General features: G+C 38.0%; 1 protein-coding gene across 1 annotated transcript; it reads left to right on the top strand.

Annotated features, from left to right (window-relative positions):
• Positions 1–17,130: 17,130 nt before the first annotated feature.
• HMGN3 (high mobility group nucleosomal binding domain 3) lies at positions 17,131–20,833 on the top strand. Its single transcript, XM_017742903.1, has 4 exons — positions 17,131–17,198; positions 17,853–17,900; positions 20,221–20,334; positions 20,450–20,833. The coding sequence occupies exons 1-4, from the start codon at positions 17,146–17,148 to the stop codon at positions 20,577–20,579; spliced, it is 345 nt and encodes a 114-aa protein (XP_017598392.1). The 5' UTR covers positions 17,131–17,145; the 3' UTR covers positions 20,580–20,833.
• Positions 20,834–24,317: the final 3,484 nt, after the last annotated feature.

The raw sequence follows: 24,317 nt of genomic DNA, 5'->3' as shown, positions 1-24,317 counted from the left end.
CGCGAGAGAGGGGGGCGGGCCCTGGGGGGGGGCAGCCGGCCCCCTCCCGCCCCTGCAGGGCCCCGGGGGTGGGCGGCTGAGGGAGGCCGTGCTGCTGGAGAGCCTCGTCGAGAACTTACTGCCTGCCTTCCACAGGCACTAGCAGAGTGCAGCGAGAGACTTGACACTAATACATGCAATGACAAAAAAATGATAGCTGCAGTCCTTTAATTTTAACTAGGTCAACCATGGCAAAGCAATTTGTGTTTTTCCCAAATGTCACCTGTGACCTCTTAATACACCAATTCTGGGCTGGGGCTGAAATGTGTTTTAATAAAGTTGCAAGTAGATGATGCCTTCCAGGTAACTTGGTGTTTACTTGTTGTCCTTTGCTTATTCCTTATGGGAGGTATCAAAATGTCAAATTGTCAAGTATGCTACTGAATAATATAATTTGTGGTTGAGGGCCTGATTCCGCTTCTGAAAATGGATATAACTGCGGGGCTGACTGGAATAACTGGTCTTGAAGTCAGTGGATGTTGGGCCTTTTTTTGTCTTCTGTCATTGCACCCTCACATGCTTCTGTGCTTTTAGTACTCTTGTTTGTCACCACAAGAAACTTGAAAATTATCTTGTGTCCATAGGACCCCCCCAACTTTTGAAACCTTGTGAACTTCCTACCCTGTTTACTTTGCTGTTCTGCTTTCTTACACTACAGATGTTTCAGGCTGTCCATCCTAAGTGTGGGTGGAGTTAAAGATACTCCAGTAGGTTTTTGTGGTCTATTCTGAAATGTTTATTAAGGGAAGCTACCTTTGAGTAGTAAGTCCATAAGAACATGTCTTGTTTCTAGAAGATTATTTTTAAAAAGTAATAAAAACATTGCATATGGGATGAGAGCAATGGAGATGAATTTTAACAGCACAGTAAATTTTATTTTGGTTAGCATTGTACTGGTAAAGATTTACATTTAAAGATTATATACGAAATGTGGGTTTTAGGAAGCACTGGTTCCAGGAAAAGCATATGGTTAATGGCTTTGCTTTCTAAGAAAAGTGTAATTGTAGTATTTTACCATAGTCAATTTTATTCCATAATAACATCCACAGAGTGAAAAGTTGGTGATGCAGCAATAACTGAGTAATTACACCAGCCAGTTTTGACATGGAGACAAAACCATCACATGCAACTAATAGTCAATTCTTCTCTTAAAATTTCTAACTTATAAAAAGGCTTCTAATACAGAAAATTTTATAAGGAAATAAACATCAAAAGTCAAAATGAGAAATTTTCACGGTTATAAGGGTAGGTAAACAAATAATATTGCAGAAAGGGCTAAAATCTACCAGTATCTATTTTTGTGTATCTGTAGTTGTCTAAGCTGACTGGTTCTATTTTGTTTGCTTTTCTTTTCATCTCTGATTTTTTTCATATCTATGTAAACTCAAGTCACTTGCTAAGTCCCTGGCCTTATGTTCTTTATGAATATTATGAACAAAAAAGTGTAAGCTGCCTCCCCTTCTCTAGAGGGCTGTGGCATAGGATATCGGGATATCATTACTCATTGCTTGAGGGTCACAGAGAAAAGGAAGAACTTACTCTGTGTTGGGATGGTGTTAAATACTGTGCTGAAGCAAAAAGGGGTTGAACTCTGGACTGCTTCTGTCAGATTTCTGTACCCTTCATCTGTTGTAATAACATGTTGTGGTGTGAACATGGCCTTTCTCAAGAAGAATGGCATGCCAGTGTGGGATAAACCAGAATGCTTGTTGTGGTAATGATAGAAAGAACACCTTGAAATGGGTTGGGGTGTTTTGCTTTTCACTTGTCTTTGTGGAGTTAGCTCTTGGGTCATATTGAAGAACTCCTTGACCTTGAAACAGCCCCAATAAAAATAGCTCAGTGTTTTCCATAAAAGGATGAAGAACCATTCTGTACCTGATGACAAGGAGAATCGTGGTATTGTCACCTACAAGTGCTTAAGCGTACATCAAGGTGAATGACACTTGCCTCATCAATGTGCATCATGTCTGAGGGACATTAATAGGTCAAATGGTGACTTGTCCAGTATTGGATGCAGAGTCTGTCATTTAGTTGGGATTGCACTCCAAAATGACCCAACTTGTTCTGTAATCTGAATATCTGAATCTATGCAATACCACCTGCACCTCACTTGTTTTGAAAATGCTTGGAGGTGAATCAGATATGAGGACTAAGTGTAACTTAAGTAATCTCTTTTTTAATGTGACATCTTTGAATATTGTTGTTGTTTCACAGCAAATAAAAAAATATTGTGGTCTAATTAGCCATTTCAGTAGGTTATTTGCTGGCTCCTTGTAGTCAGGAATGTAGTTTCTGCAGCACAGTTGATGCTGTGAAGATATACTAGAGACTGTCTGGGACAGGTTCCTGTTCTGCTATGCAAATTCACTTTCTTTAAAGCCAAAGGTACTCAGTTATATTTACTACTGAAAAACAAACCCATTGAATATTTTGCTTGTAATGCTGCTTCTTTAGCATAAGTCAGAAGGTACCACATTCAATGGTTGTCTTATGATAGAGCATTTAGTTACACGATCACATGATGATTTTTTTGTGAGACCCTTTCTGGTTTTGTTTCCAACAAGATATCTAATCAATGTATTTTCTAATCTTTGAGGTTAAATGCATGTTCTTTCATGTACTAACCTAGAGCTGCTAAATTCTACTTATGCTGTTTTGTCTGGACCTAAACCAAGTTCTCTTTGTGAAATTCTTCTGTGTGTTTAAGTTTTTATTTCTGAAGTGTCATGTATATTCAAAGAGAATATCCACCATATTCGTTCACTGATAAGGGAAATGAGGCACAGAAGTAAATTGTTGAGTTGTTGAAATGGTCCCTTTATCTTGAATTCTCAGGTTAAGATGTCTGTCCTGATGTTTTATTCCCCCTAATAAGCACCTCCTGCACTTTTGATTGGTGCATTTGTTACTCCGCCAAATTTGTCTTTTTGCTTTGTGCTGTGTGCATAGAAACTGAGCAACTTGTAGTAGTAACAAGTTCTCTAAAATTTTGGAGCAACTTGTATGTGATCAGACAATTAACTAATGAAGCTGAGGTCCTGCAGGTGACAGCTCTTTTTTTGCTGTAGCTCTGAATGATCTTGCTGTTGCTCTTTGGTCTGTGGAATGAAGCCTAAGTTTGTGCAGAGTAGTAGCAGGTGAGTTTGTGTTCATGATGCAGCAGTATGAAGTGTACTCGAGTGCTGTTCAGCTTGGTTTCACATCCCTTTCCATGTCTTGATACTGAAGCTGTGCATTAGTCTGCATCAATGTGATATACTATATGTAAGTGGTTTTTTCTTCTAAGGTTCTCTTCATTTTGAAGCTATTTGGCAGGAGAGAATCTCCAATGATGTTGTGGGGACCTGCATCTTCCCAATAAATTGTTTCAACACTGGGGTTGGAAGCTCTTTCTCTGTAGCAAAGCCACTTTAGTTTATCCTAGAACACAAGAAATTTTCTGTTAGCAGTGAGACATAGAAATGTGGGAGGTTCTGTATTTAATTTTGGTCTGTAGGTGATTATAGAATAGAAAGGAAAAGGGAGTCAGTACCAGATCCAGATGTCTTGGCTGCTGCCCTCTCCCCCCCCCTATTCTGTCCACCTCTTTCTCCAGATTTTTACTTGAACTCACTCTGCGTTTCATGCTGACTGCTTTCTCCTTTCTCCCTGTCCATGAGAATTAAAAGCAAAAGTCAGAGCTCTGAGAAGGTAGTTTCTCTTTCCATATTTTCTGGTAGATCACTCCTAGACTATTCAGTATCTACTGGAAAACAGGCTAAGCAACAGCAGAAGATGCTCTTCTTTGCATCTGTCGCTGACATACCCCTGACTTTGACAAATTTCTACCTAACATGTCAGCAGAGTCCTCAGGTGGACTTCCACCTTCAGCATGCCTTGCAGGGACAGGTAAAATGATTGCTATGCAGAGATGCACTTAAAATTCAAGCAAGACAAACAGAACAGATGTGCCAGAGCATCTTAAAAGATTGCAGGAGCCTTCTAGTAGAAGGGAGAAGGATGTTTTTCTGCTTAGAATTTTAGAAATTGTAGTGGATTTGTAACTATTGCAGAATTTTAAACCTTGATGTATTTAAAAGCAATTGAAAACTGCCTAGTTAGCTTACTTCAAGAAGGCCAACAGAGTTGGTTGACCAGGCTGACTCAAAGGATCTACATCTTTTGTAGAAAAATTAAGCAGAAAAGATCAAAACCTTTTATCTGCACGTACAATGCTTAGATGTAAAACAATGTAGCAGTGTTGAGTGGCACTGAAGAATAAACATGCTTGAGCAATGCTGCTATTCCACTTTGCAGTAAATGAAGTTTACAGGGCTGTTAAATACATGCAGCAAATATTTGTTGATGGTTTATATTAGAGACACTTTAACTTAGAGCTAATTATGTAATTTTAGCTATTATTATTGTTGTTGTTGTCGTTACTGAGTTACGGAGATTGAAAGTTCTTTGACCAAGGATTTAATGATCTAAAACGTTTCTGATAATTTTATACCATTCTGTAAAGATCTGACTCATTTATCAGCAGTTGATGGCAAGGTATATAAATTTTCTTCTTACACTACACTAAAATACAATTGGACTTAATGAATGGGCAACCTAAAAATTTCTAGATTTTCACTGAATTGTCAATTAAAAGTTATTCTTCATGCTTCTTGGGCACATTAAAGCATTATATCTGATAAAGTGAAGCTAGTAGTACAATTTTTGTAAGTCATTGTCACCTCTGACTTCAAAATTAGGTGCATGTAATCTTTCTATATATATGGTAGTTCAACATTCAAATACGGGTGAAGTTATTTTGTGTGCTAGAGCATCAATATTGTTAAGTTTAAAAAAATAAAAAAGCCCTGTGCGTAAATGGAATGTAGTTATTTGTGTAAGCAGACTACATCTATGTGGTATTTAGTTTAAGGTTGCTTTTCTTCTGTGTTACTTGAAAAACTTCATTTCCTCCGCTGTTTTATACCCAAACAGTAGCTGTGTATAGGCATGGTGTGTTCCAAGGTGTATGATTCCTTTAGAGAAGTTGTATGAAGTTGAATTTTGCTTGACAGGATTGTAACACTGTCTTTTGCCTAGAGTGTAAGTAAACCAGATCCAGAGATTTTTCTTGGAAGTTAGCACTTGCTAGGATCATCATGGCCACCATCTATTTTCTATTCTTTAACTGCACTAAGCTAGCACTGTGATTTATCCCGTGGTCCAGTAGCCAAAAAGGTGCTTCAATATGCTGGAATTACCTTTCAGGCCATGACTCTCTTACACCTTATCTACTTGAACATGATTTGGAATTTTTTTGAATCCTGGGTCATTTTACTGATCCAAGTTAGAGATGCTGCACAGTGGCACAATGAATGTGTGGTAACCTATTAGAAAGGAGTAGGCTGGGAATGAGCAGCTGGCTGCACACAAGAGAGAAGTAAGGTGCTCTTATACCAATTTTATTGTCAGCAAAATCGACAGTGTGGGACTTCACAATTTGGACAGCAGTTCAACAGTTACTTCAAGCTGGCATATACAGGCCAGAAGCAGAAATTCCAGATGCCCATTCCTGTCCTTTGATTTAACCTGTGAGATACCATATTTGCTTGAGGTAGTTTTTCGCCAGACCTGCCTGCTGATCTAGTTTCCCATACCTTGACATGAAGTGTTAAAACTGGAATTGGCAGGAGTGATTAGGTGGGGTAGGGCAGAATGCTTCTTAGCAGCAGCCAGGCATTCATCTTTGATTTGATTGTCCCTAACTCAGACTTTCTAGAGGAGTATTCTTTAATTCATTAGAATAATCAGAACAACTCAGTGCTCAAATTGTATCCTTGCAGCAGCGGAGGGAGGAGGCATTTGGCTTGGTTGTTATTTTGTGGGCTTTTACCCCCTTGGTGTCTTTGGAATTTACTGGTTTTTGGAGATATACAGCTCCCTTCTTCCAATAGTAAAGAGTAGGTGTTCTTGGTAACAGTGAAAGCTGCAAATATGAAATGCTGTGTTCCCTAAGAACATTGGAGTCTGTCTGCAGAGAAGAATTGTGTATGTTCCCATCAATGCCAGCTTTGTTGGGACTGTTGGTATGTTTGCTCATCCCACCTAGCTTTCTCCACTGACCTAATGTTAGCTGTGTTAGTAGTAGCTTCTGTTATGGAAAATGAAGGTCTAAGGACATTTTAACCTCTGCAGTGTTTTGTTCCTCTCAAGCAGAATTGAGGAGATGTGTTGGTGGTCTGTTCGGAGAAGGAAATCATCCTTTACCTCTGCTGCATCATTTCTTCCTTATCCCACCTGTGCCTGCTTGGAGACATTTTCATTTATTCTTCTCTTGAAGCTGCATTTTGTTTGCCTGTGAAGCTCTTCGTTCTGGCTGTTGTAGTGGAGCAGTACTCCTTTTAACCACAGCTGTAATTCTTACTGGGATGTAAGAGATGGGGGTATCTAAGGTTTTGTACCAGTTGTGGCTTTGCTACCTGCTATCTATCATCTCAGAGGTTTGATGTTTTGTAGTACCAGTTAGCTGAAACAACAAAAAAGGTCCTTTTTCTATGTTATTGTGTTTTTATCACAGTAATGTCCTCTGGCAGAAGAGGAATTAAACACCTCTTTTCAGTCCTTTACAGTATTTTTGTTTGTCAGAGGTGGCTATTTTAGAGAATCAGTTGTTATAGAAAGTAGTTACCTAAATGTAATTTCTATTTTTAGATAAAATAATTTGTTTTTTCAGAAGTACTGTGTGCTAGTTTCACTTTGCAAATCTGATCGGTTCTATTTAAATACAGATTTTGGAACATAGTCTTGAAGGTTTTAAAAACTGCCTCTCTATGTATGTAGACTTGGATGAGTTCAGCAGCTTCATCTCACTTGCAGAACTGTCATCAGCTTTGAAAGTTAGAGAAGTAATATTAGGAACTGGATTTCATCCATCATATTTTTTGAATCTGCCTTTCTTTTATGGTGGCAGTAAAATGGTTAAGCAAATATAGAGACAAGAATTTACTCACTACCTAGCTGAATTTTCACATCTGGTGTTCAGGGGAAACTGAACAATTTCAAATGCTGGGTGCTCACTACTCCCATGGCTGATCTGTATTTTTCAAAATGCAGCTGATTACTTCACTGTCTGAAAGAGAACTGTCTGTCTAATTTTAAATCACAATGCTATATTTTTTAAAAATCTGAGCCTCTAAAAACTGCTCTTACTTCTTCACTCTGCCATAGGTAGATGTCATATTCAAAAACTGACTACAGGGAAGATGAACTTGTAAGGAAAAATAAAAGCCAAACTAGTTGTGAGATTTTTTTAAAATATTTGTCCTATTAAATATAAATGCATTTTCAATTATATTTGTCAGTCTTTGACGCTCTTGTCAGTGGGAATAGCAAAACCTCAATCTACTATGCAGGAATTTCCTCTTCTGGAAAAGCACTTATTCTGTCTGGTTTTGGTTATGTGGAAATACCCCAGTTCTAACTTGATTTGCTGTCTTGTCTGGAAGAGCATAAAGCTCACAGAAATCACCTGTCTTAAGAATAAAGGAATTTAATAAAATGTATTTTCTGCACCTACTGATTTTATTTATGGCCAGCCTTTTTGTATTCTTATTTTCTTGTATATTCTTTGAAAATGCATCACATGTCAACAAGTCACTCTGCTTGGCTAGAATCATTAAGCAAGAGTGGAAACCTTGATCAGGAAGTGTTTTCCCTGATTTTCCCCAATTAATATGTAATTAACATATTAATAAAAGGGATATTAGTGCTTGTCTTTAAATTTAAACCTTTAAGTACCATTCATCTTTTCAGAGCTTTAGGATCTTGACATTCTCTCCCAAAGAATTAGAAAATTAAGTATTCTGCTCTTAATAGATGGAGGGATTTAAATTCTAAAAGTTACATTGTATAATATTGTAATAATTATTAACAAAATATTAAAATATTGTATACTTAAAAAATAAATACTTTAACAGCATGGGGTTTTGTGTGGTTGGTTTTGTTTGTTTTGTGTGGTTTTTTGTTTGGTTGGGGTTTTTTTGGTGAAGAACTTATTTACATGTATATACAAGAAAACTCAACCTCATATTTCTTGGAAGAGAGCAAGACAGATATAATTTCGAATAAGTATTTAAGAAATCCAGCCAGCCACTAAACAGTTTTATGCTGTACTTCCCTTGCGGTTCTGGCAGTTTTACTCTTTTTTTTTTGAGTAGCAGCATGCACAGTTTTTTTCCTCATCCAGGATCAGACTCTTGGTAGAAAAAAGAAATGAAGCTGTGTAGTAGAAAGAATACCTGATTTCTTAAAGCATTTATTAGGGGGAATTAATTTTACTTGCAAAGCTAATTCACGTTGGCTTGGCAGTGAGCACTGTTCTATCCACTGAAAACAGATCAAAGAACTAGCTGTAAACAAAGGTTAATGATAAGATGCTGGAGGAGCTAAATGAGGAAACAATAGTTAGAATGGTATTGCAGGAGTTGGTTGGTGTTAAATTAGTCGACATGTAGTCTTCATTAATCTAAACCAAGAAATAAACAGCATTTTAATTACATTTATGAACTAGCTCAAAATTCAGAGCTGCTCTGAGGACAAATAATTAGAAGATATAGCATGTATGGGGAAACCATTAATGGCATTAAATTTAGTCTAATGCATAGTTCTACTCAAAGGAAATGAGGAGTAGAAAAATTTTAGGAAAAGGGTGCAATAAATCCTGAAAAAGACTTAGGACTTGATACATTTGCTCCTCTTGCAATGTGTTTTTTCTTTTTTTCAAGCTTTTACCTTATTTTGGTTGGTGAAAAAAATTGTAGGAGGAATTACCAAAAGCATTACATCATGGAAATTGCAGCTGCAAGAGCGAGCCAGGAAATCTATGGGCAAACCCCCTTGCAGGCAGTGTATCAAAATGTGGCTGAACCAAACAGCTTGCAAAGAAGGGAGGAAATGCTATTCAGAATGCTCATGTGCTAGGACAGTTAAGGCTTTCTGCCTTTCTAATTTCTAACTTCTCAATGTGGTAGTTAGAATGAAATTTGCATCTGCTTTTTTTGTTTGTTTGTTTTGTTTTCATATGGGTATGAAAGGACTGATTTCTGTCCCATCAGAGCCAGGGTGTTGAGTTTCGGCTTGTAACAAAATCCGTCAGAGAATGAACCATCTATTTAATTTTATACCGACCTTCTACTGGCTGTTACTTCTCATGTACTTGTATTCTCATTCTTCAGGCTTTTAATGTACTCTTTTGTAATAAATCCATTCATAATAGTGCAAACAAAATATTTATCTGGAAGCTGGACCTTGCAAGTTCAAACATGTATCTTTGGATCTCTCAAAAGACATCAGTGACTTCGGTGCTTTGGGTTATTCTACTCTCATTATATACTGCTTATATTCCAGGGTTTTGATTAGAAAAAATGAAGCTTTATGTTTCTTTTGTGGTGCACCTCTACCAAATACTTAGCTGTAAGAACAATAAAATCAGGAAATTGACCTGTATTTTCTATTAAATATTTACTTAAAACAGTTGTCTAGTTTTCTGTTTTCAACCAAACATTTCTGTAATGATGTTGGCATTGCAGATACTGCAGTATTGCCTTGATGTGTAGAAACACTGGTTCTTACATATGCTTCACAGCTGGTGAAAGAGATGTATATACAAATAAGCTCAATGTTAATATTCCTTCAGGGTTTTTTTAACATTCTCTACCATCTATTAATATTCCTTTATTTTTTCTAGTCCACTCAAAGTAATTTTCTAGGTTGCTCTTAAAAATAGCTGGGGCAAAAGCAAGTGGAAAAAAAAAAGCCAGTTGCTGATAGACAATCTTATGGTTTGAAAGTTATGCAGCTGCGACAGGTCTTGCAAAGCTTAGCTACAGCTTAATTTGCAATCTTATTGCCAATATTTAGTGCTAATAGAGATGTGACACAATATGTGGTCATCTGAACCTTAAACTTGCTAGTAGTTCAAATGTCAAAAACATATTCAGAGATAGACAGTCATGTACCTCTATGAGGAAAAAAAAAATCACTGTTGCCTGTGTCTGTATTTGCTTTTTTATTTTATGTCTTGTCTCTTGTAGGCATCCCTGCAGTATCAGGCACTGCAGGCCTATAGGGACTACTTTATGAATATAATACCGACATATGATGGAGTACAGCTGAAGAATTACTGAGGCTCGAGTGCTGCCCTTGTCAAGTGATTCATTTCTCGTAGCGGTCTTTGATTTTGCTGCACAAAACTTGCAGTGTGGATATCCCTGCTCCTGACTAGTTTACGATGTACGGCACAGTATTCAGGGTGCATTTTAATGTGACTGGGGTGTCATGTGAAATATGGTGAGCCATTGCATTACGTCATGGGGGAAATGTGCCAAGGGGATGGGTTACTTAGTACATTTTGTTGCTTTTGGAACCAGAGGTTCTTCAGTCGTTTGTCACTAGGACAAAAAATGGGGGAAGGGTTCCCGTGGAAGAGTTAAGGGCAAAGGCTTGAAGGTTTTGGTGGTATCTACATAAAAGTCCTGTGACTCCAGATAGTAGTGCAGACAGTCTCTGCTTGTGGCATGCCAAGTTCTTTGGGAACTATGCTTGGCGCAAATCCATTTGTGTATAAATCTCTCTTTTCCCCAGGGAGAGGAGAAAGTACTGCAAAAACTGGTATGAAGAACCACATCAGCTGGGACTCACCAGAACTCATAGAGGAGAAAATAAGTTTCTGTTCGTCTTTTAACAAATACACTGTTAGCCATATCTGACATATACTTTCTGTGTGTGTGTCTATCGGCTGCAATAGATAGACAGAGTAGATGGAGTCCCAGGCTGCCCGCAGCTGCCCTGTGCCACTGCATTCTTGTCTGTTGTACTGACTCAATTGTTTGTGCAGCTGTGCAGTAAAATTATTCTGCTGGAGCAGGGAAGACTATATATTTATAATTTGTCTATATATTATAATATTTATGCATTTGTTTGAGCAGCAGGCTATTTTTCAGCTGGATCAATTACCTTACTCATGACACGGCCTCCCACACAGCTCTTCCAGTGTACTGGGGAGCCAAAGCCCGGGAGGATGAGCCCAGCCACCAAACGCCTGGACTTGCAGTGATTGCAGAGAGGAGGGAGCAGGTCTGAAATGGAAATGAGAACATGTCAGAACCCCTTGCTGCTTATTCACACCTCTGAAATTATTATTATTCTCCATGTCCCTCCATGGAGAAAAGTTATGTGGCCTTCAGAATTGCTGTTGGTTTTTCTAACTTGAAAGGGAATGCTGGGCTAATTAATTATCTAACTTAATTGAGGTATGTTGTGTAACATATCACAGTAGTTAGTATACAGAGGTTGTGGTTGCATTAAGAGTATTTTAATATAATTTTTTCCCCCTGCGATTAGCCTCATGAGCAGTTTTTTAATCTGTTGTCTAGCAGTAGTCTTGGCATCTAAAATCAGACTGCCCTGTCTATCAGAAATGTAGGAGACTTCTCTTTTGTAAATGCTAAACAGAATGGGGTAAATTACTGTGTGTTAACTGTGTAGTATTGCAGGTGGGGAGTTAGCTCTTGTGCAATTACTGCAAGGCTATTGGCATGTGGCAGTGCCATCCTGGGATAATTTAGCCCTCTCTCAGAGCTCTATGATTCCTAAAAGTGAAGCAGGGTAAAATAGTCTGATTGTGGAGTGTCAAGTCAACTTCATTTAGATTAAGATAAGTTTCTTAGCTTGGCTTCCAAAGGAGATGAATCATGCCATCTTTCTGTCCCTACCCCTGTAAATCTAAAGTCTCTTGACCACTGTGAGGAAAAGATTATAAAATCTCAGGGAACTTCCATATAAATAGGTTCTGCCCAGGACAGGAAGGTGCTATTCGAGTTCCCTCTCAGGCAAAGGTTGCAGCACAATTTTTTTAGACATGAGAACATTCATATGGGAGAAACAGATGTTATGAACTCAACAGAAAAACTATACCCAGAGCATGTCCTGTGAGCCGAAGAGGAAAGTTGTAAGAAACAGGACTTGTTACTGACAGGAATCATGGAATAGCTTGTTTTTGTTTTCTTTCTGACTTGTGATGCTCCCAGCATCACAACATGAAGCTGTAGTAACTCCTTAGTAACCAGACTGAAAGACTTTCAGAAATGCAAACCTGAAACGGTCCTGCAGGTGACTGGTGAGGCTGCAATTGCATAGGGAACAGTCAGGCTCCATTTTGGATGCCTGACTTGCTATTCTGAGTTGCTCTACGCTGTGCGATGCTGCTTAACTTCCTGCTGTTTTCAAGCTACTTACATGATCAGTCCTCTCCTCTTTTGAAGCAGCTGCTCTTGTGGCGTGCTTCCTTTCTGTCGGGAGAGTGCACAGTAACAAAGCCACGTTTTATTCCCTGGTGGGGGGATGTCTTTCTGTAAGTGTGTTAGAGCCCAGTGCCAGGAGAAGGCACTGGTCAAGTGCTGCAAACTGGCCGGTCATTTTGTCTGCTCCAAACCATAGCTCTCTAACTCTGAGACATTTTGTGTCAAAATCTGCGAGGAAGTTTGAATTAAGATTGAAATGGAAGGACAAGTGAAAAGATAACTACCCTCCTTCCTTATTGATTGAAAAACAAAACAACAACCAAATTGCCTTCTCTGCTGCCTGTTAAATGCCTTTTTAAAATATGCTGTTCTTGTAGTTCTCCTCTAACTGCTGCTGCTTGCTTTTTATCCAGGAATCGCTTGCTCCTACACGGGAAACCCAGATGTTTGCAAAATGTGAAGTAATACATCTTGAGTTGTAAACAAAAGAGAAGCCTGATTTCACCTGCCCCCCACCACGCCTTCTTTAATTTAACTAACCTTTCTCTAGTACCTGGGCAAGATTAGTGTTAGGCTGTTCAGGCTGAGACTTTGTTCTTGAGAAGAAACATGTTTGTCCCGAGCTTTCCTGTCAATGTCTCAGTATTATACTGATTTATGCTCTTCTGATGGAGGAGGTGAGATATGATGGAAGGATACTTTTAAAACTTCCAGCTGAGTGAGGCTGAGAGGAAAAAGGAGTAAAGGAGGTAAAGAAATCATTCATTTCAGTAACGCTGTGTTTTTTTGGTTCATGTCAGTGCATCTCAATAGGTTAGATTCATGTTTGGGAAAAAATGTGTTAAATTTCTTGGGAATTTCAAAAGCCATCATAGAGCAAACCTCAGATTTCCAGTTCCTACTGTTGTGCAACCAACAGCTGATTAGGTGGAGCTCCCACTGGAGCCTGTGGATGCTTTAGTTAATTGCCTAGAGGGACTCTGAGGGATAGTGTGTGATATATGTATGTACCTGGTGCTCAGTCCTCAGATTCTTGCCTGGTTTTGGTAAAGAGACTGGTTTGAGTGCAGTGCATATGTTGTACATACTAATGCAGATTTGTCAGGCTGCTTGAAGTGTTGCAAATGAAAGAGCAGTCTTCATAATCTTTGTTTTGCTGTTGTCTGCATGCTTTTAAGTCTGTAATAAAAACACTGATTTAATATTTTCTTTCAGTCTCCAGAGGGTGCTGAAGGCAAGGATTTAACTGGAGATCTGCAGTCTTGTATATCAGAAGATTATGCATTTCTCTGGCACTTCTGGTGTGCTGTTTTCAGTGGGAATAAAGACAGTAAACCACATTTGCACTCTACCTGGCTTGATTTTGTCTTGGCGTACTGAGGATTTATACAACTTATTATTATTATTATTATTATTACAAATTATTATTAATTTTTTTAATTTTTATTATACAACTTATTAGTACACCAAATAAATTCGAGAAAGTTTTAGGGCTTTGATAGACAAACTCTGGTGGATCTTGTGGCAATTATGTAGTATGTTACTGCCTGGGACTGTTGCTCTGTCTCTAGTAGGTTGGCAGAAGAGGGTTAATGCACGCACCTCAGCCAGTCTACTTCAAAACTATTCTTAGCTTAAGTGACTGATGGGAGGGTGTCTTGAATTAAGATACCAGACTCTAAACTGGAGCAGCTGACACATTTGTGTGTTTTCTTTGACTGGATTTGTTTAAAGGACACAGTACATTCTGTCAGAGAAGGCAAGAAGACAGCTGGTGATATCTTGATATCCACAATAAAGTTTGCTAATTTGTTTTTTACAGCCCTTAATGTGAATTTAAAAAACAGGTAGAGAATTATGAGAATTTGTTTTCTTAGGTTGCCTGATTTTGTGGCAGACAAATTTAAATCAGGACCTTGAGAAGAGTGGGTGAATATTTAATTGCTCTGATTGTAAATCTTTGAGCATATTTGATCAGGAAAATAGCAAGTAAAGTATAGCCAGCTCTATGGTTTACTTGCATGTAAGGAGCACTTTTTCATAAGGTTCCCCAAGCAGGTTCTTAAAGAAACTAACTAGGATGGAAGATCTTTCTAAGAATTTCTAACATATAAACTTAGGAGAATAGAGGAGTGGAGGTTAATTTTCATAATGGAGGAGACTGTAAGTGGCGTATTGGAAGGATTTGTGTTTGAGCTTGTGCTGCTGAATATATTTGTTAATGATCTCTAGAAGAGGTACTAAAGAAATGACAAAGTTTGCTGAAGTTTACAAAAGTTGTAGAGGTAATCAGAGGTGAAAGAGGCTGAGAATGCTGTTATGTCACTGATAAAAAAGTGATAAAATATCGAAAGAAATTCAATATGGAGAAATGCAAATTAATACAGAGGGAGAGGGGAAGACCCAGTGGTGGTCACCAAATGAGCTGTTAATCAGGGGAGAGATTGTAAAATCACAGTGAATAGTTACTAGAAAATGGCAGTAGTTCTAAACAGAAAGTAACTAAAACACAGGAAAAAATGCTAGAGGACACAGTAAGCATCAGTGTATCACAAGATTAATTTGTTGTGCTCTCGGATATGGGACTACTAAATGAAGCTCTCCTGATAGATGCCATGATAGAATTAAAAGGATACCAAGTACAGTGGGACAAATAGAGGATGTAGAGCAGCTTTTAAAAAAAGATTAACAACCCAAACTGAAAAAACCAAACAACACAGTTTTTCTAGGATTCTTCATCTTTTATATAATGGAGTTGTGATAAAATAATTAGTAACACAAAGAAAGGCAGTTAGAGAATTACTCTTCATGAAAGCCATAAACAAGAGAAATCTAATGAAAGTTAGAGGCAAGAAGTTAAAAGGAGAGACAGCAGAGGGGGAAGGTTTTGCTTTTTATTTTCCACACAGTGCATAATCCCATTATGGAGCTCATAGATGTCACAGGATGTTATGGAAACTGAAAGTGTAAATGAGTACTAGGTTATTAGACAGATTTGTCTAGAAAATAACCCTTGGGGACTATTTAAACACATGATGTGCATATGATATCCAGGTTGGAAAGTTGGCAACATCAGATTGCCAGAAGCTGGTGCAGTAGGAGAGTGCAAAGTGTTGTTCTGTCTGCTCCTTTTCATAGACTTTCTGTAGATGTTTGCTAGAGCGCCAGTGTCAAACAGGCTCTTGGGTGAGCTGCTAATTTCTGGGTTAGTACAGCTGTTTGGAGAGGACAAAGGTTCCCAGAGCACATGAAAATGTGACCTTTGCTGACTTGGCTCTAGTTCCCTCCTTATAATCAGATAACACAAAATACGTGCAAACTCCAAATGAGAATTAAAATTACTTACCTGTCAAGCATTTTTGAAGAACTTACGGTTTATGCTGACTTTCTTATGGCAAACAGGTCATGGAACAGGAACAGTTGGGAGGTAGGGAAGAGAATTATAACTTACGTAAATTGATATATTATCCCTTAAAAAGTAGATACTAGCAAAACGTTTCAGTTCCTAAATGTTAAGGGATAGAAATAATTGATTAAGAAAGCAGATTTGTAAAAGATGATACCTTGAGTGAGTTCTTTGATTACCTGACCAACTGAAATGCTTTGTTTATCCTGTTGTAAAATAATGCTAGGCTGCTTCTTAAACAGTTGATATGCTAAATTGCCAAGAAAAGAGAGGTTTACCTTTTTGCTGTTAATGATGCATAAATATTTCATAGTCGAAAATATCTTTAGGTATTTTTTGACTTCTATTTTGCTGGATGCAGATTTGAACTATTCACTACTGCTTTCCACTAAGAATTCTTGAATGGCTCCAATGAACACAAATTACTGCATTCTTCAGATATTAACAAGAACTTTTTCCTGTTGCAGGATGCGCAGAGCTGTGTTTTTTCTGCTCAACTTAAATGCTTAATATATAATTAAGAAGTATTTTTGATTCTCTTTTTAAGTTGAGTTATTTTGGATATTTGCTGCAGTTTAGTTCTCCCTTTGTTTTGGCCACAGGTGTAATTCTAGTTTTATGACATAGACCAGATTTTAACTCAGTTTATTAACCATGCTGTGTAACTGGATGAATCTGTTTTAATTAATACAAAAATACTGTAAACGAACTAACAAGCTAACAACTATTTTTAAGACTTCAGTAATAAATTTATGACAAAAAGCAGGATGAAATAAAATTTAATAGGGAAAGTGTGTTGAAGTGATAAAAAAGCTGGAGAGAAGCAGAATATCTGGCTCAAGTCTTTCCTTTTGAGATTTGTGTTTAAATAGAAGAAATAATTTCTCCCTCTCATCCTGCAGCTGTCTTTGTGCACCTGGACTCTCAGAGCGAGTGTGTGGAGAACTGAGGAAGTGGAAGGACTTAGTTTCATGTTTTAAAATTTTAGCATACTGATATCCTCTAGAGAAGGATGTTAACTTTATTCACCTGTTAATCAGATGGTATTTGTACCCACTATTACAAGTAACACCTGCTAGATTCTAAAAACATAATTCTAAGTATGTATGAATGAGGTTCAGAGTCCTTTGCACAGGTAGTCAAGCTTACTGGATTTGTGAACCTTTCATAGAGGAAGGGCCTCAGAAGTAGTTGCAAAAGGGTGTGTGCCTGAGGTATTTAACTGCTGAGATTTAGATGTTGTAATTCCTGAACAACTTTTATTTCTAACTTCCACATCACTTTGTCCCTTTAAAAATTTGAGTGTCCAAGGTGAGGAAAATGTGAATTGTTTGGCAATAGACATGTATAGTTTATGCTGTCCTATGAAATGACTGATACTATGTTGCTTTGGATACTTTTTCCTGTAAGCCTATAAAAATGTTCATTTTTTTTCCCTGTAGCCCACGAGACGATCAGCAAGACTGTCAGCTGTAAGTATGTATAGTATCTCCTGGTATATTCTTTTCTAAGCACATATGGTTTCTCAGACCAAACAGGTTTTTTACATTTTGCTTGATTCCATTTTTATTCTTGCTGAGGGGTATTTGAGAACTCCAGCAATGAAGTTATCTGTGTTTTCTTGGTTTCAGGTTTTCAGGTTGTTCTGACAAAAGATACATTTCCCCACTTCAGTGCAACACTGTCTGTTAGGTGCAGTATTGACTTTGTATCATTTTGCAGGCTGATGTTAGTTGTGGAAATGCAGCTACTTCTCTGGAAAGGAGGAGGAGCTGTGTTTCAAGGACTTCATTTGATGCCACTGCTAGCACTTGGTTTTAGTTCCTCTCTCTGTTAGAACATAGCTGACAGGCGGTTTTTTTCATAGTTACTACTAATCTTCATGTTTTACTCGTAGAATGACCCCCAAATTACTTTCACTTCTAGGTGAGTGAACTAATGCAAACAGGTGTGTACAGAGAGGAAGTGCATTTATGCATTAAGGTTTTTCAAACTTTTTATAGATGCATACTATTGAGCAGGAAGTAAGGGAAGGTGTAGGGTGGGGGGGGAAGCAGGGTGTGGAGGAGACTGACTGGCTTCTGGTGGTGCGCCTAACATGTTGTGCAACCAAAAATGTTTTATAGAAACCTGCTCCACCAAAACCTGAACCCAAACCAAGGAAAACAACAAAGGTAAATACTCTTTCTTTTTAGTTACCATTGTTTTAACCTATAGTAAGTAAGTATGTTCCTTCTTTACATTGCAAACAGTTCAATTCACAGCATTTTTTTTTGAGGCATGGGCTCCCCTGCCCTCTCTGCAGCTCCCTGCCCCCCCTCCCTGGAAAAAACCCACAAATTAGATCATTCTTTTCTTTTTGTTCCACCCCTTCCTGGCCTCATTACTGGCCCAAAGAAAATGTCTTGCCTATTTGATATGCAGACCATGTTAGTTTGTAGTGAATTGCTAGTTTAAGAAGAATTTTTACCTTTACTACACCTTTCCTGAAAAGTACAGGTTTGGTTGAGTAAACTCTACCTGAAACCTAGCAATTTCTACAAAAGCATTTGAGATTACTCTGTGTCATTCTCTTTCCTTGTCTAGAGGTGCAGTACTTCATTTTGTACTGAGAAACACTTATCTGTTCTTGAAGCCTGGCTGTTGCTGAGAATGCACAATTATAATTAAAGGTGAAATTAAATATATTTAAATTGAATGGTTTAGGTTTTCTGGGCCAGTTACTGTCAAATTAAAATCTTATTAGTGTTTGAAATACCTTTTCAGGATTTCTGCATATAAATCATGTACTTCAGAAACTGTAGATTTATTTGCACCTAAGGGGAATGTTGAATAAGAGCAATTGCTGTATTGGAAAAAAAAGCCCTCATGCTGGACACTGAGTCTAGCACTCCTCACACTTTCATTTTTCAAGTCCTTTTATTGTCATCTCAGTTGGGCAAGTGCCAGGATACAAAGTCCACATGTGAAAGGAAAACTCTTGACTTCAAACGCTGTGTGATTTATCAAATAAAATTACCAGTAAAGTCTTGCTGAGTCCATCCTGCTCCCCTCTTAAAAAGAGTATTAATAAAGAAGGAAATGTGGTAGCTTCCATAGCTTCGCGTACCTGTGGGATGAGCTCAGTGTTATGGACTCGGTCTAAGTTGCATGAGAGACATTGGAAGCTTATTTCAGGTGACTCAAATCCTTTATGACATTACTGTAAGTAACTTTTTAATACAGTAATCTTTTTTTCCCAAACCCTAACTGGATCACATTTTAAGGAGTATATTAATTCTGGCCTCCTAAACAGAAAACAGCAAGTGTGTACTCTGGACTTGCTAGTAAACAATGGAAGATGGTACAGACTTGAGATAATTTTGTTAAAAGCTTGCATGTTATGAATTTACAAAGTCAACTCCTTAGTTTGTTCTTCTGTAGGTAAAGAGTTAGTACTATGCTCATACCACTAGTAAACTTCCAAATTAAGCACCACAGCTGCTATGTAACATTGGAGCTGAGGGGTGGAAGGAGTAATTCAGGCTGCCCTGGAACTGGGATTACTGGTGCTCTCACCTCACTGTCCCACTTCTGTGTGGGGATTGGTGGGGAAAGGTAGTTAATGAAGGAAGGCAAGCCTTAATATCCCTGTTCACAGCTATTATTGCCATTTTGCATGGAGAATTTGGAGCAAATGATTGCGTGAAAGATAGCCAGTGTTTATCAGAACGACTTTAAATATTAATGTAAAATTGTAAATGCAATACCATTTAAATTTTTTTCCCATTGCATTTTAAATACTTATGTCTCTGCTAACCTTTAGATCACAAACATAAATAAGTACATAGAGAAAGGATTTATGAAAAAATAGTAGACTTCAACACAGGAATTAAGAGCAAATCTCAAAATGAAACTTTGGCTGTTAGAATAGTTCCTTTTGATAAATTTTCTGCTTTGTGTTGCTGCAGATCAATTTTATTGGTGTTTGCCTCCCTAGTGTGTTGGCTGGTTCTTTCATTGACGTGGAATGACCATCACACACGTTATCAACGTAACAAAAGGAGAGCCAAGGAAAAAACTTAATTTTTAAAATCTAATTTAATATTTTATGTTAATTGAAAATGTAGTGCTGTAGTTACACAACCAGTGTGGTGTTTGTGCTTGGCTCAATAAGCTTTCAATATACTGTAATTGGATTTGTTCACACAGATATCCTGTATGCACCTCATAGATCAGCTCTACCAAAATAGTCTGATATGGTTTTGTATCCCTGAAAAAATTAGCAGAAAAATGAAAGAAGCAGACACCACCACTTTCTAGGAATTTGAGTCTCTGTATAACTTATGTGGATTTACAGTTTCCCAATAGCCTTTAGATGGTTTTCTGTTTCAGTCCAGCACATGCAGATTGCCAAGACTTGCTCTTTAGTTCATGTGAAAGTTTTTTTGATAAAGATGCAAGGTTCTGGCTACTCATACAACATCTGTGGCCATGTTTTTAATCTTCTGTCAGAAGGAACCTGGGACAAAGGCCAGCAAAGGTGCTAAAGGGAAGAAGGATGAAAAGCAAGAAGCTGCAAAGGAAGGTACTACACCATCTGAAAATGGTGAAAATAAAGCTGAAGAGGTACTTTCCACACATACCTCCTGCTGATTGAATCAGTGTTTTTAATTATTCAGCCTTTCAGACATTGTTAGCATGTTCATAATGTTTCTTTTTATTGCCCATAATGTTATTGCAGATTCGCATCTCGCTCAACTGTTAGTGTTTCAACATCCAGAGGTGCCCCACCCAGCACACTGTCAGTAAAAGGGCAGATTGAAACAGTGAAAGTTAAGGGTGCGGTAGAGCATTCAGCATGTGTGCAGTGAATAGAAACAGGTGGTAGTGTGGTGCTTTTCAGTGTGAAGGATGGAAGCTGACAGGTAAGGCTTGTATTGCTTTTGAAAAGCTGGGAGCGATGAGTTGAGAAGTGTGTGACTGTACCTGTTCCGGTTGTGTAAATGTCGTATGGACACAGGTTTGGAACTGAGCTGTTGCAAGAAATGGAAGGAGTAAGGATAGCTTGGGTATTTAGGTACACAGTAGAAATCCACCGTAGTAATTTAGTTTCTTTCTTTCTTCTCCACAGGCTCAGAAAACTGAATCTGTAGGTGACAAGAACGAATGAAATACCATGAAAATTTTGGGTTGATTTTATGTACCTCTTGGACAACTTTTAAAAGATATTTTTATCAAGTATTTTGTAAATGCTAATTTTTTTAGGACTATGATAGTTGACATATTAAACTGTATATGAACATTTCCCTTCTCATAACAGTGCTTTTAGAAATTCCCGTTGTTGCCAAGTAATATAAATATCAACTTAATATTGCAAGGTATGTGTAAAATTGGATCAGCATTCCATACACTTGCTTTAAGAAATTATGTCTTGTGCATATGGTGATGTTTTTACTGTGTGTATTTGGATTTTTCATGCAGTTTTTCTAGAGCAATAATCAGTGGTGCTTTTGTACTTAGGTTTTATGTGATTTTAATGAAACATGGATAGATGTGGCCACCTGCTGACTATTTTGGGTTCTTTTAATGGATTAAAATAAAAGGTCTCCTTGCCTGCAAAACTAAAGACTCCTAATGTTTTCTCTAAATCTGAGGAATGCCTTACTCATATCTTTGACTGTTACAAGGAAGACTAAATGATTTAGTAACAGTTGTTTTGCATGTGGTGTTTGCTTTTTTTCGCTGATGTCTGATTAAAAACCACCCACACAGGAGTAGCAAACTGGGATTTTCAGTGGCCTACAATTTAAGGGCCTCACAGATAAATTCTTCATAGATACAGTCATCAGATACACTGTCACAGGGTGAGTACAGTTGCCATACTCTGTCAGGATATTGTGTCTTCAGTGAGCTATCAGTACAGAACAAATTCCTTGATTGATAGAGACATACAGCAATTTAAAAGTAACTTTGTTTCTCCCCCACTCTCTTTTCATTAATGTGCATTGTAGTCTATGGAAAACTTTCTCTCTATCTGTAGCCTCAAATTTAATATAAATAGTAATTACTGTTCTGCTTCAGCTGAGGACAGTTGTTAATACATTGAAATCGCTGTTAAACAGTGCTATATATTTGGTACCTGGTAGAAATGGAACAATGAAAGTTTTTTTGAGGTGATTGTGGTGATGTGGTAGATTAGCTAATGATTTTTTAGTGTCCATGTTTCAACTCTGCAGCTCATTCTAAATACCTTTTATGATTTTTCTCCTTCTCTTTTCTCTAGGGGTCCTGGTGTTTCTATTGTTACTTCTGGGATGGGAGGGGTGAAAGAAAAGATGTTCCCTGTTCTTCAGTAGCATTGATTTGTATTGCTCAAGTGGTAGCCATTATGTCTGAGGATACTTTTTGCTTGTTTAAGTCAATAAATAAATGACTGTTGCCTGACCTAGCGTTCTATTTATTCTTTGGGAAGAAATCTCTAGTTGCCTTTTTTAATTACAACCAAAAAGAAGCCAAGCATGTCTACACTTAAAAATTGAAGCTTGATTGCCAAAACTCTCTCCTAGCTAGGAGTTAAGACCTGCATTGATGTAAATGTCACTTACACTTTTTTGATAGGCTTGCTACACCCACAGAAGAGGAGGCTGTTCTTTGCAGCACTAACTTAGTTTTGTAAGAAAATTTAAAGTAATTCTCTGCTTTTGGTGATGGAAGGCAGAGGGGTATAACAAGAACTGTAGACAATGAGAAGGGAAGTCCTTAGTGTTACTCAGTGATACATGTTTGGTAATCCTGCACAGTACTTCTGGTTTGCTTTCTGATGGATGCTGCTGAAAGTCTATTAAAAACTATGGTTGTGGGAAGTTGAACCATCTGAACTTTTTCACAGAATCATCAAAGTGCTATTTCTAAGCATTTTTTCAATTTATGGGTTTCTCGTTCCTCTGTATGTATATATTCTCTGATCATTATGTGTGGATCACCAAGAGATAAGTTGCCTAATCCTACCTAGACACTTGAAGCTCTTGAAATGACCCTTTAAATTTAGATTTTAACTTCAGCATGAGCATCAGAAGACACACTTGTCTGGACAGGCTTATTTAAGGAGAGCTCTTTTAATACATGGCTAAAAGGTGGGCAAAAATTGGGTCCTTAAACTAATTGCACAATATCTTGACCTAGTAATTTTGGCACAAAGTTCTTCTGTTGTCTCAACTGGATTAGGAGTTTCAGCTCAGTGCCAGAATTCCATTGGAAGCATTTAACAAAAGATCCACTTGGCTAAAGTGAAGTGAAGCACACTACCCTGCTGATTCACTTCACGCTTCTGATTTTTCAAAAGTGCTTTGTAAATGCTTACCTATATTTTTTCTCTACGTGTCAAGTTCTCAGAGAAACCTTCAAAGCACTGTATCAAGTTCTAGAACATGTTTTTAAAATTAGATTGGTCACACATTCAGACATATGTAGCAAGAGTCTTCGTGGGCAGGTGGTGATCTGCAGAGCACCTTCAGGAAGTATGTAAGTATTTTAGTTTTGAAGTGGCAGTTGGAAGTGCCAGGTGTCACATCTCTGCCATAAGGAAACTTGTATCATCAGTATTTAATGACTGACTGCTTCACACTTGAACACAAGGTTTGGAGGGATCCCTGAAAGCAGTGTTTGTTCTTTGTGGGATGTAACAGATGGGTAACTCAAGGTACATTAAAAAAAGCCGGGAAGGTGTCCAGGTTTCAGCCAAGGACAGGGTTAATGTTTTGCAGTAGCTGTGAGGGGGCGTAGCCTAGAGCTGTGTGGGCGTGTCTAAGACCCAAATGTTATTCAATACCATCTTACCTCATCATCAGGGTCCCAGAGTTGGGGAAAAGGGACTCTGTCTCTTCCAAGGAGAAGCATGCCCCTTTCCGGTGGTGGGCTTAGGGTTCATTGTTTCATTGTCTTGGGCTTGGTGAGCTTTTTGTGTGTAAATCACCCACCCTAAAGTGGGTACACTTTTGTCATTAGTATTGTTGCTGTTACTGTTTGTTTTCTTATCTCAGCCTGTGATTTTCACCTTTTGTGCCTCCAATTTTCAACTCCGTCCCTGCAGTGGGAAGGAGGAGGGGAAGTGAGGAGAGTAAGCAAGTGGCATCTGGCTTGGGAGAGTCTCAGTGTGGGCACTGACTTGGAGAGTACCATTCCTAAACCACAACAAAAGGATAGACAGTTTTTTAAGTTTAAAGAAGGCAAGTGCATCAGAAACAAGGCATAATGAATGATCCAAAAAAAAAAAATTACTCATGAGTAGTTAAAGATTCCCCTTCCCTTAGCTTTATATGATTCCCCTTGGTTGTCACTTTCCACTATTTCCATATCCTTGACTGACCTTGGGCTAATTGCATGTGTCAGCACAAGGTTACGCTTGGTATTTTGTCTGTTCAGATGGCAAAGGCAGCTTCTTCTGAACGGAGAACTGTAGATAAGATGCAAACAACTAACGGGAATGCTAATGGAAAATTAACCCTTGTGCTAAACAGCAGTGAAAATTAAGTTGTTTTGGTGCATCTTGCTCAACTCTTTAAAGTTTGAGAGTTATTTGATCTGTTCAAAAATGCAAAAAGAAAAAAAAT

This window comes from Corvus brachyrhynchos, unplaced genomic scaffold (assembly GCF_000691975.1).
Source record: "Corvus brachyrhynchos isolate BGI_N302 unplaced genomic scaffold, ASM69197v1 scaffold87, whole genome shotgun sequence".
In the NCBI taxonomy this organism is placed as follows: Eukaryota; Metazoa; Chordata; class Aves; order Passeriformes; family Corvidae; genus Corvus; species Corvus brachyrhynchos.
Note: the sequence above shows the minus strand (reverse complement) of the source record. Positions and strands in the feature narration are given on the sequence as shown.

Coding starts and splice junctions, on each gene's coding strand:
- HMGN3 (XM_017742903.1), top strand. CDS start 17,146: ATGTTCATTTTTTTTCCCTGTAGCCCACGAGACGATCAGCAAGACTGT. Junction 17,901..20,220: donor AACCAAGGAAAACAACAAAG/GTAAATACTCTT, acceptor ATCTTCTGTCAG/AAGGAACCTGGGACAAAGGC. Junction 20,335..20,449: donor GTGAAAATAAAGCTGAAGAG/GTACTTTCCACA, acceptor ATGTTATTGCAG/ATTCGCATCTCGCTCAACTG.